Source organism: Cataglyphis hispanica, chromosome 9 (assembly GCF_021464435.1).
Source record: "Cataglyphis hispanica isolate Lineage 1 chromosome 9, ULB_Chis1_1.0, whole genome shotgun sequence".
NCBI lineage: Eukaryota > Metazoa > Arthropoda > Insecta > Hymenoptera > Formicidae > Cataglyphis > Cataglyphis hispanica.
The window spans coordinates 5,169,024-5,188,922 of NC_065962.1; the positions used below are offsets into that span (position 1 = coordinate 5,169,024).

A 19,899-nucleotide genomic window follows, 5' to 3' on the forward strand; every position below is an offset into this window, starting at 1 on the left:
TTGTCAGTATCTCTGGATGGCAGCACTTGATTACAGGAAAGGGCTATGCTCATTTTCAAGATACGAGATAAAACACTCAATTTTAATATCAGTGATATTTTTTATCGAGTTTTCTCTCGAAAAAATTTAATGCATTTAATAAAAAAAATATTAAATAAAAAAAAACATATATGTAAATTAAAATCTAAAAAATGTGAAAATTAGATATTCAGTGTAAACATTTAAAGCTATTTTTATTTATCATTGTGTATACAACTCATATTATTTCATTTATTATCATAAAGAAATAATTTTATCCGTCATTGTAAATAAAAGTACTCTTATTCCGTTTAAGAATACACGAACAAAGTTATTTGAGTGTGATAAGAAATCAATATCAATAATGAGCATATGAATGCAGCCAATTTTATTTTGTCGTCTGTTATATAGGGTGACGTTCACCAAACATTCACGATTGGTCTCCGCAAAAATATTGAGAGCTACGTAAAATACTCGCGTTTTTAAGACGCTCACAAATGACTAGTCAATAAATAAAAATATGAAATACATTATCCGATAATGAAAAAAATAGTTCTTCTTTTTTTAAAAAATATTAATAACAGTCCATTAAAGAAGCAATACATTGATACATTGATACTGATAATATATTAATATCTAAGAGCGCGTTTTATCGGGAGACTGTTAGATTAAAAAAAAAAATGTATCGATATTAAGAATATATAATGAAACGAGTTCGTAAAAGTTAGAGCAACTTTTGTAAACGATTAAAGAAATGTCAAAATTTTTGGATCGACAATATTTATAATGATCGGCACGAGAGTTCCTTCTCTTCATTCGTCTTATCCGTGACATTTTCTCTCGCATTTCGATTAATCGCTCTCGATTTTCGACGGAAACCTTTACAGTGGATTCGCATGGGAATATGGATGATCTAGTTATCGCCTCGCGCGCGTATTCCGCGAGAGACGCGATTCACAGCCAAGAATCATGCGCGTAATTCATCGAGTATCTCACGAGATTAAGCTAGCCGGCGACGCACGCTCGCTCACGCGCGCGCATCCGCGTTTCATTGAGGCGTGCGTAAATAGAACACGATAATTAACACAGTAATTAAAAAATCACAGAAATGCCATTAAACACGGACAGGGGCACCGTTGTCTCGCGGAAGAAGATAGAGACTCGGGCCCCGACGAGTTATCTATCACAATTGTAGATACTTAATGAGATTATACACATTGTAAAATGTAATAAATAATTCGGAAAATTGCTAATATATATCCGTATTTTTCTCTTTTTCTCCTCCTCTCTCTTTTGTTTCACATTTGTTTTCCTCATTCGTCGTCTTCAACCATCCGTCATCCTTTTCGTTTATCTGAAGCGGCTTGGGTTTCCGTTTACTTGTCAACTTTGTCGAGAGAATATCTGTCGACCGAGAAGCGATTGAGGAAATCTTCGAGATGACTTCGACTTCCCGGTTCTGAGAAGGGCAGACAAGCATGATCATTAAAGCACTCAAAGGAGTCCAGACTGCAGCCGGCACATCGGTTGCAACGGCAGATCAATCCCTCGCCGCACACGCCCCAGGCCTCGTTGGGACCGCCACAAATTTGGCCGGGGCCCTATAAATCGGTGCGGTGCCGATAAGAAATTTTTATTTTTTACAAATTCTCAAATAAAAATTGATAACAACGAGACAAACAATATTCAAGTCAATAATAAATAGAAGAAGATCAATTAGAGCCTGGACACGGTACTTAGTGCGTAAAACAATATTCAATAATTTCAATAATATTTGCTTTAAGAGTGCATTAACAATGTATTACAATTGGTTCAAATGTTTCAACTTTTTTCGGGTCCTTCTCAATGAAACTTCGATAAAATTAAAATAAAAAAACGCAAATGATAAATTAGTTAAAAAAGCAGCGATGCAATATAAATATAAAGGGATAACTAGGCGCAAAGTTATACAATACGCTTACAATATATGTACTCTCAAAACAACTAAATAATTATTATTTTATACATTGCGTCCGGACTTCAATTGGCCTTCTTCTATTTATTATTGAATTTATCACTTGAGTTCTTTTTAACTTATTAATAATTTTTTTTTTCATTGAATTATTATCGATATTAAAGATTATATTTATGAAATTTATATTAAATTTCGGAGAAAAAGTACATAAAGGGTATCCTAAAAAGTCGGTGAATAATTGAATTTCTATTCTGTTTTCAATTGTACGAATCAAATATCAAAATTTCATCCAACTTTAAAATTAAAAGCCAATTCCACTATTAGATTGGCAAATTTTTTTAAGAATATTTTTTTTGTTATGAAAATGTATCCATATATACAATTGTACAATTGTATTAATCGATGTTGTTACTTACTCGTCGACATTCAGCGATACCGCAGAGAGCCGATATTGCGTAACCAAACGGGCATTTATTACATTCGTTGCCGCAGCCCGAGGCACACAGCGGGTTTAACTCGTGCCGCCGCGGGAATGTGGGATGAGCGTAGCATTTGCCGATTCTGAAAAATATTAAGATTATATATTAATTGTAATTCATGTAAAACTTTATCTGTCATTGATCCATCTATATCAATACTTACAGGAAAATTGTGGCCAAAAAGGCGATCGCGTGAGTGAATTGAAAGGTAAGCATGATGATTCGCCGATCTGAAACAGAGATACATTAACTTTTAATATCTTTTTGACTACAAGATTTTCCATGAAATTGTATAAAATATTTAATCGGTAATTTTTATTTTATGATACTCATAGATAATGCAAAAATGCGTTTATATCTAAACGGTTATTTTTCCCCATATCACTTTTTTGTTATCTTTTCTCTTACCTATGCAAATACCTCGTCAACTTAATAATTAAGACGAGCAATTCTTGTGGTTGAATAAATATGATGTTTTAAAAGGCGGAGCATAAATGGGAGAAAGAGAATGAGAAAGGATAACGAGAAAAAAATAAAATTTACGCTAAATAATTAAAATTATTAAAACGCATTAACATTATGTACGATTTCTGCCATTTATGATAATGTCTTGCGTGATTATTATTAAAAGTTTCATAAACTTTCTGATGTTTTTATCAATGCTTGTTTTTGCATTTATTTCTAGTGTTTATGCAACTTCTGCCAAAGCGCAGCCTTGGGTTTCGTTGATTAACTTAATTAACATTATGCTGTCGTATCAAACATTAATATGTTTCATTTTTTATGCCCATTTGATTTTTTTGATAGAAAATAATGCCGTTTTATAGAAAATAATCTGTTTTGTAAAAAAGATTTTATAATAGAATAACAATGAATAATTTATTTTATAAGAGAGATGTGATTTGATTTTAATAATGAACCATTCTTTCGTAAAATTCTCATTATCGCAACATCGTAGATACGGATTATCCTTTCATTTACCGAGATCAATACTCTGCTTCAATGTCTAGCATTATGCAAAGCAATTCGACATCTCGATCCAAATATCAAACTTCCACAAAATATCAAACGTCCACGAAGTATCGACATTACCGTGTTTCCAAATCGAGATTTTTTATCGTCAATACATCACGTGATGCTATGATAGATCATTCGATAACGAGCTCTTTGAAATGTATATATCAAAATATATATTACAAAAAGATATATATATATATATATATATATATATATATATATATATACAAATAAAATTTAAAAAGTATACAAAGTTTTTTTTTTAGTTGGAAAAGATATAGTTATTTTTAGGGAGATCAAACTATTTTATTATCCATCAAAAGATGGTATATAGGACATACACTCAAGGAATCAAATGAGCAGAGCTTAGTGAACTCGCGAAAGAGAGAGAGAGAAAAAGAACACTACACACAAGAGATTCTTTTGATGCGCACTTTAGTCTCTGATTTAGACACCTTAATAGCGATCGAATGAAGAATCAATCGCGTCAGCATTTAATTAATTTTTCCATGATGATAATCTGTAATATATATATTTTTGTGGCTACATAATGTCTATTAAACCAGGCTATGAGGACGGTGATAATGATAATAATGCAGCGGCTGTGAGAGTCGTGGAAAAGCATCCGCGCGTCTCGTCTCGCGAATTAAACAGACAAAACTGATGTTCCACATCAAGGATCCCCACTCTGCATATAGCGAAATGATTTAGCTGCAGCCCGTGACTCCACGGGGGCAAAGACTACCGGCTTGAACCGATTCGATAATAAAGAGAAACGCCCGCATCCAATTCAAATCCTCTTGGAATCGTTCTTCGGATTATTCAGAAAATTATTCTTTTACTCAAGTTTGTCAAAAAAAGTTCGAATAGTGCGATATTTAAGGAAAATTTGTCCGAGATAAATTATAAAAGTAATCAGAAGATACCGGAAAAGTTGTGTCAGATTAAGCTAGAAAGCTTTGGCGATCTTACGATGCAGTGAGTAAAAATGAGATAAGGAACATTTTAATTAACAATTTTTGTCGTTTTTATGTTAATAAATAAATAACGATAATATATTAATATGATTAGTTTCTCTTCTTGAAGCATTGCAATATTTCATATAATAAAATATAATATATAATAATAATTATTAATTATAATGAATAATAATTATTAATTATAATTATAATGAAATATAATTATTATATAATTGTAAATAAATTTTGCAGAATTTTTAGCGCTAAATAGAGATGAGATTTTTAAATTCCCTAAGTTCGTTGATCGAAAAAAGTACTTCTTGAAATAAAAATAACAAACAAATCTCTCCTGTTCTTCTGTTTGATTGTGCTAATAATAAACACAAATATTTTACGCGGGCACATGATCCACTTTCCGCTGAACAAGGCTTCCCTTCTTCCCTCCTACATAAACATTCGTTCAAAAACAAGGAAACTATGTTGGCTGACTCATAGCATTGATAGATTGCGGATCTTATAATCTCTTTTATGTTTTTTGTGAATGTAGCAATAAAAGAAAATATATATTATTTATTTTATATTGTTTATTTTGTATTGTTATATATAATTTTATTTTTGTCTGTCATTTTATGTAATTGTTGCATTCTTATCTTTATATATATGTAGACTATTATTTTTGGACTCCATACATAAAGAATAACAATATCTCTATATAAATCTTGTAAAGGTTTGAAAAAATATAATCTAAAAAAATATAATCTAATGATAATGTCATTTGACCTTGTAATTATCTTCTATTTAGATTCTCAAAATCTCTATCGCTAGATAAACGCCTTGACCGTTATATATTATTTACATGATTTTGCAGCAAAACGTGCTATATTTTTTACGCAAAAAATATGTTTCTTTCTTCAGAGCATGGTTATTTGTGTGTCAGTGTGTTTAGCGTTTCTAACATCACGTAGGAACGACGTGTCGATGAATGCGCAATCGGCATGTTATTGCAAAAATTGCATTACAATAAGATAATGAAAATGCAGATACGGCTGGCGCCTTGCGAAATATTTTGTCTCGGGCACATCCGTCGCAACTACATTTGGTTTAATATTCGACGATCTTTTGTTCTCCACGCAGAAATGTAGAGATATCTTTTTCGAGGCGTGTGTGATCGACGATTATTTGTCGAGACGTTACATCTTTATTGTGGGTCATTGCGTCGAACCGCGAGTCTTTCTAAACTCGCTACGAGACGACGTAAAATTAGCTTCCCAGACGGCGACTGGCCGATTCTCCCTCGATGTGAGCGAAAACATGCGTACCACGAGAATCGAGTCAATGACACGTGAAATCTGCATCTTCAGGAGTCGGACAATCAGATTTCAAACTTTTAATTGATATACTTTATTATGTCAAAAAGATGATAAATAAATACTGTGTTAAAACAAGCTACAAGAAAAATATTACATTTATGAGAAGATAATCTTTGTGTTAAATGACAACCATATACACACAAAATATGATATGCAAATACGTCTCACGTGTAAGAAACCCCTGCATACAAACAATATCATTGTAGGTATAAATGTCCAACTACTGTTTATTTTCGTGGCACTGTGCTGCACCGGAATTAGTTTCATGTGGTCGTGAAAATTGTCAATAGTCACCACGCAATCACCGGTACTAGGAACCAGCGGAATCATCAACTATAATAATCTTCGCTTTCTGCGTCAGTAGTGAATGACGTTCGTCGCCAGACAATGAAATTCAGCACGCGGAATTCTCATTGATGTTTCGCAGATATTAATCCCTTCTTCTAATTTAATTCAGTGCGCGAAATAATTTCTCATTTTATTTATAGATTTTACACAAATTCTACAAAATTTCTTTTATACAAATGCATAAATTTTTATATCATCATTTTATATGCGCGTGATATCAATATTTGCAATATTATAAAGTAAAAAAAAAATTTATAACAAATTTGTAAATAACTGTGTGTGTGTGAAATATTATCTCTTTTTTTTGATAATTTTATATACAACGAAAATGAACGAAAGAGAGTTTTCAGAATTTAGTATATTTCATAAGATTTTTGTATTAATTATGTGTGTATATATGCATGAGATAGCAAAATTATATAAGAGAACTTTATTTAATAGATATAAAATCATAAGATTTTTAGCGATCGTGTCATATTTAAAAAATAATTATCTTTATGAATATGATAGACTAAAATATAAAATATATAGATGACAAGAAATAAAAAAGTTAATCTATAAAAAATGTTTATTTATACGAAGTAATTTCGAAACATATGGGACTTTAAAAAATTATCATTATGACAGCTCATAATCTATAGGAAGCCGAAAACATGAATGGTCTCATAGAGCCGCGCGTTCGCCACTCAAGCGGATCGAACGAGGGCCCACACGCATTCCGTACAGAAAGATGTACAGAGAAAATCCGCGAGGGAATTTTCGCAGATCGGAAAACGCGTGTGACGCGGCGTCGCGCTTCTGCTCGCTAAGAATAGCCGAAGAAATTTGCGTTGCTCAACATCGATGCCAAATTCTCCCTCTCCAGCTCACCCTCGCCCTCCTCTCTCCACTTCCGTTCTCATTCTTTCTCTCTCTATTTACACCTTCTTCACCTATTCTATCTTTCCTCCTATTTTTATCTTTGTATATCTTTCCTTTATATACTCTTGAATTTTATTTCTACTTTCTTTGTTCGGTCTATTTATCGTTTTCTATAACGATCATCGTATTTCTCCTTTCTTGCGCTAGCCTCATATCCCCTAGCTCTCTCGTTTTCTGTCACATGCATATACGCACTCACACACTTTACCCTGTCTTGTTGCTCCGCTGATACAAAGACCGACAGGACGGTCAGTATCGTACCAGTTAGCATTCATTTTGGACGTGTGAGATCTAAGAAACGACAGCGGCATATTCATTCCACAGTGAGATCCTGAAGAGACGCATCCCTTGAAAGTGAACTCGGATTTTAATAACTACTGAGGATTTCAAAGGATTGCGAGGGAATTTCTTCGATTGTCTCGGTTGTGAAGAATTGAATAAGCTTTCTCCGTCATAGTTTGATAGTAAGTACTATATCAATATTTTTAGTAATCGAGAACATGTTATTAAAATTAAATTTGTTAAGTATTAAAAAGTTATGTTAAAATAGATGGTCTTTTATAATTATATAATATTTAATATTAGTGAGCATAAATTAAACTTTTCTCTTTTGACAGTGATTCTTTAAAATCTGATAAATCTTGATAAAATCAAAAGGAGTCGATAAAATTAAAAAGTCAACTGATAATAACAACTTATTATTCAAAAAGAAATTTGATGAAAAATCAAAAATATAGACACGTGTTTCAGAAGAAGCAAATACATTATAAGACCGACTTTGCATCAGATCTACGATGATTGCATATTTAGAAGTTTTCATCATATGTATTAAGCTAAATGTGGTATCTGATTCTGCGTCTTATTTACTTCATATACAGATAGCCTTTGATGTAGACATAAAACAACGAATGGACACATTTTAATATTAAATATGATCTGAAAGTGAAATATATAATCCATGTTTCTTTATCTCTGTTTAATGCATTTTTCGAAATATAAAACGCGGAGAATAAAACTTCCTAAATTTTTAACAAAAATAAAAGAATAAAAAATATATAAAATTTGAAGCTAAAATTGTATTTATTTTTGGCTATTCAAATGCGAATTGTAACGTGCTTTCGCTATATATATTAACGATTCAAGATTAGTATATTTTCTCGATATATACGCGTATTTCTGTTTTCAGATTTTCATGAATCAAATATCAAACTCGTCGAGCAAACATGTTTACAATCAACCGTTGACATTACGAGAATTTTGTTTCGTCTGGACCAAGATATTGTTAATCATAAAATGCGATTTCCAAATTTTGCGCCACATTGCCTTTGCAGTTTTTAGTGGCTAACATGTGATCATCGAATCATCTGACATCGCGTGTTTGTCAACATGGCTGCAAATGTTGCACGAAAATCTCAAAAGAAGCAATAAACGAGAAAATTTGATTTATAAATAATATAACAGTTAATGTTTCAAAAATGGATTATATATGCATAAAAGAAATTTGTCATAAATATTCATGAAATTGCAGAAAATTACTGTAATTAAGTTTGAGATATTCGACAATAATTTTGTAATTTATAATCGAGCAACTTATTTATGAAAAAGGTGGACAGATTTCCGTGTATCGAGGATAAATCAGTCGGAAAAAGATAAACTGTTTGATTATCGTCTTGGTTGCCCGCAGATGTCGAAAAATATATGGCCTCTAACTCGAGGAGCAAACGCCACATATACCAGACTTTGAATAAACATACAGAGAGAAAGAAACAGGATGGTCGGTGTAAATCGCTAATGCAAAACGGAAACTGCTTGCTTTTCTCTTCCAAAAGAGAGAGAAAGAGATAGAGGAAAAAATAAATCTTTACGAAGATCTTTGTCAAAAAAATTTTTCCCAGTCAGAAATAGTCTGAAGCTTCTGATAGAGAAGCGAGTAGAGATGCAGAAGACATAAAGATCTACGTAGAACTTGCCAAAGCACATCGCGCGAACAATTTTTGGCTGCACTGAGTGACTTGAGCTCTCAATGTAATTCTTCTGGCATCCCGAGCTTGTCATTAAGCAATTAATCGGGTCTATAAATTCGCGATTAACTCATGGTTAATTGAAATTGATTATCTCGAAATTGATTATCGAAATTAACTGAACAAAATTCTTAGCAATACAATATTTATTTCAACTATTTTTATTTTGTAGCCTGATATCTAATATTTTTTTTTGTTCTTGAAAAGTTAGTATTTAATTAATATTTAATTAATCTAAAATTATTCCCTAACAACTTTAAATCTAATTTTCTTCTGAGTTAATATTTCATTTTTGTCAATATCCGTTCGTTTAACATCCCGAATTAAATCTTTTATCGACTTTAAAATTCAATGTAAATTTTCACGAGAAAATATATTAATAGAGATCCCGTTGCTTAATTTTTCAGGACGATTTGAAGATGGGGATGATAGCGCGAGTAAGGCGTCGCGTTCGCGCAAACTCGCTGACAGTTGACAAGGAAAAGACAGCGCAAAGTGTCTGTCTTCTAAGCGCAGTTCTTCTTCTGCCCTATTGTCCGCGCGGTCCATTGCCGCTTTTACCATCGCCTGCGCCAGTCTTGTATTCAGCTCTCGTATTGCCAGTGGTCCTAAGCGCGAATTACAGGTACCCGGTCCCAACCCTGAAGACTCTCGCCGAAGCGGTCAAAGGTATAACAAAAAAGTAGATATTTCAACCTCTTTTTTTTTTTCTTTTTGCCACTTCAATTCTAATTTTTTGATTTTATCTTTTAACCTTTTGTTTAAATATTTTAGAGAAAAAGATTTCTAAAAGATTATTATTTTGTATTTAGATTTAATCCTTTGATTCTATAGTATGCAGGAACTTTATTACTTTCTTATTCTTTTTTAAAATTAATCCTTGGCGATCATTATCAGTATTTGATTTGTTTCTAAGTTTTGATAGCACAGATTAAACTTAAATTTTATATATAATTATCTAAAAAAATAAAATAATTTTTTAATTATTATATAGAATCAAAAGATTAAATCTATGAATATAAAATCCTTGAAATTTTTCTTTTCTTCTCTAAAAGATTTAAATATATAGATCCAGACAAATCTTAAATCATAAATAACATTCATTTTCAGAGTATAATCCATGTTTAAATTTTAAATCAATAGTAAAATAGTAGTGTACGACAGTAATGTCGTGGTATCTCAATATTCGCAAAATATAAACGAAATATAATAAATATATCCGAGATATAATAAAATATCAGAATAAAATGTCACACTTTCTCTCTCACAATCAGTGCAGTTCTACAGTTAAAATACTACACTCATTGCCAGTAGTACAGTGGTAATATTAAGCGATTCATTCTAATTCTTCCTGAGAATTGCGAACTTTGCAAACTCGCGATTTATTGTAGATGATCGTCGGTATTTACCTGAATTCTGGAGTCACTTCGCTGCTTGCGGATGTTATTTCGCCTCTGATCGAATTCCTTCCGTATGGACACCAAGTCGCTCAATGCTCGACTGGAGACCGGGCGCCGTTAGTTTTATAGGTACCAGAGAGCCCTCTTGGCTCTTCGTCCTGGTGTCCCCGACGGGGGGTGGGTCATCCTTCGGTTGCCATGTGGAGAGATCCTACAGATTCCACGTAGCCGTCGCTTTCTCAACACCTGTCTTTGTCTCGTCCTGTCGCCACGTCGTCGGTGACTCGTTCTGACTGATGTTCATTAACATGCAAATTCTCTTTCGCCGGATCTCTCGCTCAGACTCGTTACTAAAAATGAAGTCGATCATTCATCGAAGCCACGTCGATTGCGTTATACTCAATTAACGGTGGCCGAGGGAAACTCTCTTTCCCTCTGTCTATCTTTCTCACGCGCGCGCGTTGTCAGCATCAGCTGGTAACAAGTTTGCAATTATTTACGTAAAGCACGCCCTGTCACGTTATTCAGCAACTTGTCATCCTTTGAATAAAACCCTTAAAGGAGGGTTGATCGCTGCTGTTCGGATCCATCTCCGGAAAATCACTCACAATGACACGCTTTCATATCGTGTACTGTGCTCTCTCTCTCTCTCTCTCTCTCTCTCTCTCTCTCTCTCTCTCTCTCTCTCTCTTTCTCTCTCTCTCTCTCTCTTTTTCTTTCCTCTTCGAGGAATGAAAGATGAGCATGATGATGAGAAAGAACGGAGAAGGATCTTTTCGCAACGAACGTCAATGTATTCTGGTGCGTAATAATAATGAGATGTCGCGTGTCTGCGCGTTTCTTTTTGCTCGCCTCCGCATGCTCGTCGGCGCGAACGTTAATGATAATCTTCCCTGATAATTATGCGGATGGCTATAAACGTTTTTGTTCGATCGACGAAGAGCTGCAGAATATAACTTTTGAGAATTGCCTTCGTCACGTGCTCGATCTCTGTATCCTTAAAATATGAATGTCGATTAAAACGCGGGTTTACAATCACCCACTTCGATCATCTGTGATAGTTGTCGACCAATAGATATAAATAACCACGTAAACGTTTTTATATAAAAACGAAAATAAGACCAATATGAAAATTGAAGTCGTCGGTCTGCGTTACTTCATCATGTCGGCATACCGACACATATGAGATATCGAGTTCTGACAGTAAAAAGATTGCACTTTTAAAGTTGCGCTTCTTATAAGTTATAATTTGAAGGTATATGCTAAGAAACTTTCTTCAAACGTTGTAATTTAAAAGTATAAATAAATTACATTGATTATACCTCTTCTTGAAGAGATGCGTATTCGAAGTTTTGTAATTCACATTTTTGGATTATAATTTCGATCTTGATATTTCTAAAGTGTGATGTGTGAAACACAGATTTTGAAAATCGATCATACTAACTTTATTAATTTTATCACCTGTTCATTAAGACTCCTTCCCATTCCCGTACATTTATATATAAAGAATAATTAAGAATCCTCTTCGTTAAAACTCTTATAAGTCAGTTCCTAATATTATGAACGCAAAGTAAATTTGAATTTTCTTCATTGTACAATATCAAGCATGACGATATTATTGTTGAAGGCGGTGCCAAGAGAGCCTGGCATCCTTTGAACTGTTTCCTCAGACGGTTGTATGGGCCAGTGGATCGTGCGGAGAATCTCTTCCTGAAAATGCGAAATTTCTCTGTGATGGCGAATCAGATAGTGTTCTTGATGCTGGCCGATAAGGTGCTACTGCCGCAACAGAGACTGACTTGCCTATACACGCTCATGTTCTACAACGTGATAGCCTACTGCGTTAGCTACATCAAGGAACTAATTCAGAAGGAGGACTGGTCGCCGTATGTCACCTTGACTGAGCGGTCCAAGATAAAGCATCTTGCCATGTCGGCCACCAAAATCGTGCTCGAGTGGACCAAAGCAGTTACATTCGTCGTCACGTTGACCTTCATGCTCCTCGTGTTCGGATTGGAACAAGGTCTCGACCATTACAAGTGAGTAACTCTATTCGTTAGATGTAGAAATTAAGAAATATTAGAATTGTTTTTTTCCTTATAATTGATTCCATTTGTCATCTAATTAATGTGACCAAGTGTGCTTAGCATTTCATATTCAGATCAACATGAGAGATAATAATTTCTGTTATTATTTCACGTATTATAAAAAAAATTAATAATCTATATTTATGTGTATAGGGGAAAGTAGGGTAAAATCGAGTTGGTGGGTCAAAGCGGGTACCTCTGCGAGTTTTTTCGTGATAAATGCTATTATCCTTGGCTAGCTTGTATTATTAGTTGTATATTGATGCCATTATGATTTTAAGATGAGCTCATGTGCATACAATATTTCTTTTTGAAGAAAAGTTCAAAATTTTCAAGCCATTAAAGATCGATATCAAGATCACAATCGTCATTATAGCCTTTTTATACATAGAACATTTGGTTCGGTTAATGCAGCATTGCATTCTATATATATTAGAGAGTATAGCTACACTAATTTTGATTGTTTTTTTGTACGCCGGAATATATAATCGTATTTGTTATTTTCCTCGTGTTGGGCAAAACCCGGATATTTATATATGTCATGTGATGAAACAAGAAAACTTATCTTGACTTTGTCTCTCTATAAAAACATTCAAAAACGAAAACTAGCACTCACTAAATAAAAAGAAACCACTAAATACAAATATTTCGAGACTTCTAAAAATAAAAAATCAAATAGAAAAATTCTGCAACAATATATAAAACAAAATATCTTTATTTATGATTCTTGTCAATAAAATCATTGACAAAGACATATTTGTATTGTATTTTGATTAAAATAAATCTAGATTTTGTAATTGCAAGACGGGTTACATGTTTTCAAATAGATACCCTGGTTTAACCCTACCGGTAGGATAAAATCAGGTATTTTGACTTCTCCAAAAAATTTTGTTATTTTTAGTAACCAAATTTTGTTTTCAGCAACTAGTCTCATTTTCTCATAGTTTGTTTCATTATTAACGATGGGTAAAATTTTTTTACTCTGTTTTTTTTTTTGTAGGAAGACAAATCCAAAAAAGTACCCGGTTTTACTTTTCTACTTTCCCCTACAAAACGTTTAAAAAAAAGGGTAAAATATTTTAAAGGGGTTTAATATATCCAAAAACAAGTCGAAAAGTTTTAAGTCATATGTCAAAACATTACAAAATTTCGTAAACTACTATTTCTTCTAAGTATCTGCGCAAAACCTGAGCACAATTTTTTTAACGGTTTGAAAATTATTTAAGTTTAAAATTACTATTCTTATAGAAAATCACACTTATTGACAAATTTGACAAAGAAAAAATATTACCAATAAAATAAAAATTTTCACATACATTAAAAAAACTTTAATAAATATTTGTGCAAAACTTGATTTGGATCCATTTATTCGTTTAAAATTTATTTACTAAAAATTGTAGAAAAATATTATTTTTTTCTTTCCCTTTCTGCAAATTACTCGCTTTTCTTTGTATTTTGCAGTTGATTTCAGATATTCACGACTAAAAATTTTTGTCATAAATTAGAAAAAATATTAATTATAACTATATTCTTTTACAAAGACCATATTTTTTTTAAAAACCATATTTGTGATATTTTAATTCTTTTAATAATCCAGATTTATTTATTTGATTTTTCAAACAATATAAATATAAAAATATATATTTTTTTAATTTTGACAATTTTTTACTACTATTGTATAGCCAAAACATCTTTAATAAATGGGTCCGTAAATGAGCCGTTTTTTTATATTTTGATTTTGTTTTATTTTTAATATTTTTATCTTTTTATATTTTATAATTTTTATTTTTGTTTTAAATTTTATTTCTATTATAATTCATGCAAAAAAGTAACAGCTAGTGTTTAACTTTATCTTATTAGAGAAGATGCTCAAAATGAATTCCTTCCATATTTGTGCACACCCAGCATCTCTGCAAAAAAGAACCTCGTGCTTTTTCAAATACTAAGTTCATTCTGATTGTGATGCAGGCTTCTTGTACACAATATTATAATTGTTTCAAGTTATTAATTGGTTCTGCATACACCAGATTTTTTAAGTAGCCAAATAAGAGTTGAGATATTGTAAATATCTCAAAAACGGCTGAATCCATGTTTATTAAGATTTTTTAACTTTTTTTAAGGCATACTAAATCCTTTTGAAATATTTTATTCTTTTTTAAACACTTTGTATTTAACTTTCTTAATTATTTAATATTATAATGTGTATTGTACGTAATATTGTATATTATTGTTAATATTTATATGCATTTCGCAGACCCTCGTTGATCTATTCGGTGATTACATGGATTTATTACTCGGCAACGGAGAAGGTCTTCGTGGAGATGTTCCCGACGATTCTGGGCTTCTTACAGTTAGAAGCGTTGGAGAACATCGAGAATCTTTATGCGCCTGTAATACTTCGTTGTTTCACAATTGCAATGTCGGCGATCTTCAGCATTCTGTTATTGCCATCAGCTTCTTGGAAGTTCCTGATGGTTGCCGTATATCTCAACATATATCTAAGGTGGAAGGAACTAATGCAGAATTCAGGCGCGGTGCTGCGGCGAGAACGCGAAGTGTTGAATCGGTACCGGAAGGCAACCATTGAGGAGATCGAAAGATTCGACGATGTGTGCGCAGTATGCCTATGCGGGATGACGAAGGCCAGAGTGACGCCCTGCCATCATCTCTTTCACGCGGACTGTTTGCGACAATGCCTCAAGACGAGTGACAAATGTCCCATGTGCAAACGCGAGCTCAAGTTCGACTAAAAGACGAGATGGAATATTCTTTTGATCGTCTCCAAAGATTTATAAGGTTTTCGAAACATATCGAAGATGATGAAGAAAGAACGTCTCAAACATTTAGGATGACGCTTTTATGTTTAAAAGATTTAGAGACGCCCTTTATATGTTTGAGTATAAAAGATTTACGACGTCGTTGGTGCCCAAAGGATTTACGACATTCTTTACTTTACGGTATCTAAAAGAATTGGGAGAAATTCTTTTAGACACAACTTATATTGGCCGGGAAAGGAATCAGTGAAAGGAAGAAGCTTGTGATATTATAGAGAATGGATAATATTCGCAACGCTTGGAATGCATGTTCCTTTAGAGATTACTGTGATATAGATCAGCACCGGATAGTTTAGAATTATACACTGGACATACATTTTATTATCATGTCGATCAATTCGTGGCTGAGCTGACACTCGTAATTCGTAATTTTAATGTAACTGGCGAATGGAAATACGCTTACTTTGTATTACTATTTTTCGTTAATGTAGTAGCGTTAGTATGTCGATCGAAAAAAAATTGTGAACTACGTCGTTTATACGTATATTTATAAAATACTCTTTCTGTGTTGTAAAGTATACTATACTCTACCTTGCCGAAAATGTTTGATTAAAAAAAAAAGTAATCGGAATCGATCAGGATTTCTGCACTGAAAATACGGTATTAAAATTATTGAAAATAGTCAAATATATGATTTAGGCGGATTATTTTGGATTATATATCCATCCAATTATCGGATTGGAAATAATCCGCGAAAGCGATATTAAAATCGATTATAATTCGTTCGGAATTAAAATCGATTACTTTTTAATCTGGGCGCGGATTAAAACCGATTAAAATGGATTATGTTTTAATTGACTTTAATCGAACATTTTCGGCAGGGTATCGTCTCCATTTTTCTTATTTTATGAATTTAAACAGCTTTGTCAAAAAATTATTTTGTAAGATTGTTGATAGAATTAAAATGATGGAATTTAAAATGCTGCATAGTTTTGCACTTGCTACAATTTGATTTTTAAAATTCATGATAAAATAAACTTGTAAATCATATGACGTATGCAATTAAGATTAAATAATATTAAATTTCTCTATAAAATAATTTACAAATTATATCTCATATTTGAGATAAAATATAGTCTAATAAAAATCCATCCCTTCAAAATTTATAATAAATTAAATAAATCTTTATTCTATTAAAGTTTTCAATATATTAAAATATGCGTTTTTTTAAAAATAATTTGTTACGTATTTGAGCAATCGATCTTTAGGAGAAAAAAAAAGAATATTTTTCCTTTCTTCTCATATTAGATCTATCTTATATTTGCTATTGCTTCCTATATTTTATTAAGCTTATATAACATTCTTAAATGTGTGAATCCATATTTCAATGGATGATCTGAAAATATATGCTTTATTTACATACAAATTTTCAAAGTTTAATTTGTTCTCCATACAGCAACAAATCATTCCTCTCCATCATATTTCCGAGTCATGTTTATGTATTCTCCATCCGGACTCTCATAATTTTCTATTGCTGGCGTTTTTAACGGACCTTTGGCTATATATGGCAAAAGTCCTAAATCTACCTAAAAATATAGATATGCATCATAGATTAAATTGTAAACTACCAAAAATAGAATATTAATGCAGATTTCATAATTTTCTCGATAAATAATTAATTACTTGTATCGCTTCTTGATATAATTCTTCTGATTCTGCTTTAAGTTCGTCAAGTGCTCTCTGTTGCGAATATAATATAGAATCTATTGCCTGAACATCAGCTAAATGCTGTCGAGTTTTGTATCTAGTCCACTCCTTCTGCAATAAGATTCTGGATTCTGTTTCCTCTTCTGATAGTGGTGGAAGCTGTCGCAATCTTTGTCTGAAATTAATTTCTATAATTTATTATATATACATAATTAATATAAAATTAAAACATATCACCAATTATATTTGTCTCATATATTATTAATTTCAAATAATAAGATTTCAGCATGTATAAAGAGAGAGAGAAAGAGAAATAGAGACAGAGAAACTTACGCTCTTTCATCTATTAACTTAAATGGTACTTCTATCTCAGCAATTGGTTTCAGTTGTTTAGCGACCTTCTCTAACCTACGAATTTGCTTTTCTATCTTCTTTTTCCTTCTTTCCTCTCGTGCCCTAATAATCGCGGGATCTAATCTTTTCTTTTTTTTCAATGGTTCTCCCCTGTAAATTAAAATTACAGTATATGCATAATTGTTACAGCACATGTATAATTATTATAGTACATATATAATTGACACTGCAAATATTACAGTGATATTTTGAATATTTACGATAACTTACATGAGCACATTACTGATTCTGAAATATAAAGGATTAGTGCATGCCGATATATTTCGAATGCCGGGTATAATATGTGTAGATAATCTGAAAAGAAAATAAATATATTTAATGAATGTTTACATATCAAATTTAAGGCATAATAAGGCACATATTTCTAATACAATTTCAGTTAAATTAACAAATTCTCAACAATTGTTGGTTAATTATTATACTATTATATAAATAATTAAAGTAACATAATTACCGTGAAAATACAGGCAATAAATTAAAAACATTCATGTCTACAGGATAAACTCCTCGCTTTTACAAACTACTACTTCGATAAAAATATTACTATTACTGATAGTAGGCTACGTTCCGTAATTCACTGAAGTCAGTACTGTGTAACGTCCTGCCAATTTTAAAAAACTATATTTTAGCTAGTAATTAAGTACCGCTTTTATCCCTACAAAATACCTGTAGAATAATTATGTAATCCATTTGCTTTTATTTTAATTGTTAACTAATTTCATTAATCGCTTATTATTTTAGTTCCATATGGTTATTTAGCCTAAAACCTGAATATATTTTAATCCTTTTAGTAATAATAATCGATGGCGCAAAGAATTAAGAATTCCTTGGATCGACGAATCAGGAAGCATTATTTAGAACTAGCTAGTTGTACAGCAGTGATTTTCTAGAACTAACCTGCTGATTACTTTAAGAACGAACTTGCGAGCGAGTTTCATACTCGATAATATCGATACTAATATCTAACTTTTAAGATTTTAATATTTAATCATACAGACAAATATATATAATAATTACTCACTCTTAAATTGAGGAGTAAATGCGTCGTACTTTATGGAATCATAAAACGTATATAATAATAATTTGTTGACTATAATTTGTTGAATATTTGTAATTATTTTATCCAAAACATCACATATAAAACTTTCAATACCATATCCAATACAATTATACTTTATAAATAATTAAAATCATATTAATTAAAACAGGTTATTATATAATGCGCGAATGCTTCCATAAAGAAATGATTTTAATAAAATTAATATGCTTTATTGTAGTATCGATCAAGCGACCATAAATATAAATTTAAGAGGCTTATATTCTATGGAATCATAAATTATATACATTGCATATAATACAAATAAGTTATCTAAAATATCTATATTTTTAAACTATAGAATGCCATAACTTTAATTAAATTGCCAACTTATTATCAGAACTGAAATAAATAGAACAAATGATTCCATAAATTAATAAGCATAAATATTAACCATATTATTAAGGATTTTATATTATAAAATATTAACTAAGCTTAAGAAGAGAATGCGCATAAGAGGCCTCATGTTAGTGAAACCTGATATTGCGAGCGATAAGTCGAACGGACATGCGACGGCTACGACCACGAGCGCCGAAACTCAATAGTCAGATAAACATATCGATCGACAATTCTCAGAAGAATTGTTGTTAAAAATCTTTCTTCTCAGAAGTCCTTCACTGAATCATTCTAAGAATCTTCCAGAGCGCGACGCGTGTGCTGCGCACGGCCCGAAGACCCTTTGTTTCGACAGTATATAAGCCGGCGATTTCGAACCTTCGGGGCAGTCAAATCGAGCAGTCAAATCGGAGCAGTCAGTTCGAGCATTCAGTTCGGGGCATTACATTCAGATCATTCAGCATTACGTTTATTGCAGTCAATTCGGAGCATTACGTTCAGATCATTCAGTCATAGCATTACAGTCAGTTCGGTCAGTCAATTAAGAGATCTTCAAGCATTCGAATCATTTATTCTTAGCTAACATTATTCATTACTAATTCCTTACTATTTCGTACAAGTATTCGCTCCGTATTATTCGTTCATTGTTCGCGTACTATTCACTATTCCATTTCGATTAATATAATTGTCGATTCAGTGTTAAGTTGTGTAAAACTAAGGAAATAATAAAGAACTTTGTGTATACATCTGTGTACTTTTATCCGGCCTACTTCATCAACGACCGAGGTCTTAAAGGACGAGAGAAGGGCTTAACAAAGTACGACCAGAACTTGAACAGAAGGAAGGATTTTTCTGCCACATCACGGTAAGTACTTACAATTACTATAAATCCCATCTTTCCATAAATATTAGAAACTTTATTTGAATTAACTGACAACCCCTAATATCAATTAATTATCTTTTCATCCTCTAAATAATAAGAAATCCTCTGTCAAGCA

At 32.1% G+C, this 19,899-nt stretch overlaps 3 protein-coding genes across 5 annotated transcripts; 1 reads left to right on the top strand and 2 right to left on the bottom strand.

The window, feature by feature from the left end:
• Positions 1-216: 216 nt before the first annotated feature.
• Positions 217-12,108, bottom strand: LOC126852041 (neuroparsin-A-like). 2 transcript variants are annotated; one of them, XM_050596516.1, is made up of 4 exons: positions 10,497-12,108; positions 2,615-2,681; positions 2,389-2,533; positions 217-1,619 (listed from the first exon to the last, which is right to left on the bottom strand). In XM_050596516.1, the coding sequence occupies exons 2-4, from the start codon at positions 2,665-2,667 to the stop codon at positions 1,395-1,397; spliced, it is 423 nt and encodes a 140-aa protein (XP_050452473.1). In that variant the 5' UTR covers positions 2,668-2,681; positions 10,497-12,108; the 3' UTR covers positions 217-1,394. The 2 variants fall into 2 exon arrangements, with proteins under 2 accessions (XP_050452473.1, XP_050452474.1); XM_050596517.1 differs by lacking the exon at positions 10,497-12,108 and adding an exon at positions 2,860-3,000.
• On the top strand, positions 7,050-16,774 carry LOC126852001 (uncharacterized). Of its 2 annotated transcripts, XM_050596440.1 has the most exons (5): positions 7,050-7,530; positions 8,253-9,091; positions 9,495-9,756; positions 12,115-12,526; positions 14,829-16,774. In XM_050596440.1, the coding sequence occupies exons 3-5, from the start codon at positions 9,507-9,509 to the stop codon at positions 15,322-15,324; spliced, it is 1,158 nt and encodes a 385-aa protein (XP_050452397.1). In that variant the 5' UTR covers positions 7,050-7,530; positions 8,253-9,091; positions 9,495-9,506; the 3' UTR covers positions 15,325-16,774. The 2 variants fall into 2 exon arrangements, with proteins under 2 accessions (XP_050452397.1, XP_050452395.1); XM_050596438.1 differs by lacking the exon at positions 8,253-9,091 and having other exon boundaries at positions 7,053-7,530.
• Positions 16,741-18,061, bottom strand: LOC126852027 (39S ribosomal protein L40, mitochondrial). Its single transcript, XM_050596494.1, has 5 exons — positions 17,924-18,061; positions 17,680-17,763; positions 17,389-17,559; positions 17,032-17,230; positions 16,741-16,934 (listed from the first exon to the last, which is right to left on the bottom strand). Exons 1-5 carry the CDS (start codon positions 17,956-17,958, stop codon positions 16,812-16,814), a joined length of 612 nt encoding a protein of 203 aa, XP_050452451.1. The 5' UTR covers positions 17,959-18,061; the 3' UTR covers positions 16,741-16,811.
• Positions 18,062-19,899: the final 1,838 nt, after the last annotated feature.

What these genes read in the sequence shown, in the direction of transcription:
- LOC126852041 (XM_050596516.1), bottom strand. Translation starts at nt 2,667, where the DNA reads ATGCTTACCTTTCAATTCACTCACGCGATCGCCTTTTTGGCCACAATT. An exon ending in TTTTTGGCCACAATTTTCCT is followed by an intron (nt 2,534 to 2,614) that starts GTAAGTATTGAT and finishes AATATTTTTCAG; the next exon opens with AATCGGCAAATGCTACGCTC. An exon ending in GTATCGCTGAATGTCGACGA is followed by an intron (nt 1,620 to 2,388) that starts GTAAGTAACAAC and finishes ACCGATTTATAG; the next exon opens with GGCCCCGGCCAAATTTGTGG.
- LOC126852001 (XM_050596440.1), top strand. Translation starts at nt 9,507, where the DNA reads ATGGGGATGATAGCGCGAGTAAGGCGTCGCGTTCGCGCAAACTCGCTG. An exon ending in TCTCGCCGAAGCGGTCAAAG is followed by an intron (nt 9,757 to 12,114) that starts GTATAACAAAAA and finishes TTATTGTTGAAG; the next exon opens with GCGGTGCCAAGAGAGCCTGG. An exon ending in CAAGGTCTCGACCATTACAA is followed by an intron (nt 12,527 to 14,828) that starts GTGAGTAACTCT and finishes TGCATTTCGCAG; the next exon opens with ACCCTCGTTGATCTATTCGG.
- LOC126852027 (XM_050596494.1), bottom strand. Translation starts at nt 17,958, where the DNA reads ATGAATGTTTTTAATTTATTGCCTGTATTTTCACG. An exon ending in AGAATCAGTAATGTGCTCAT is followed by an intron (nt 17,560 to 17,679) that starts GTAAGTTATCGT and finishes TTTAATTTACAG; the next exon opens with GGGAGAACCATTGAAAAAAA. An exon ending in AAGTTAATAGATGAAAGAGC is followed by an intron (nt 17,231 to 17,388) that starts GTAAGTTTCTCT and finishes AATTAATTTCAG; the next exon opens with ACAAAGATTGCGACAGCTTC.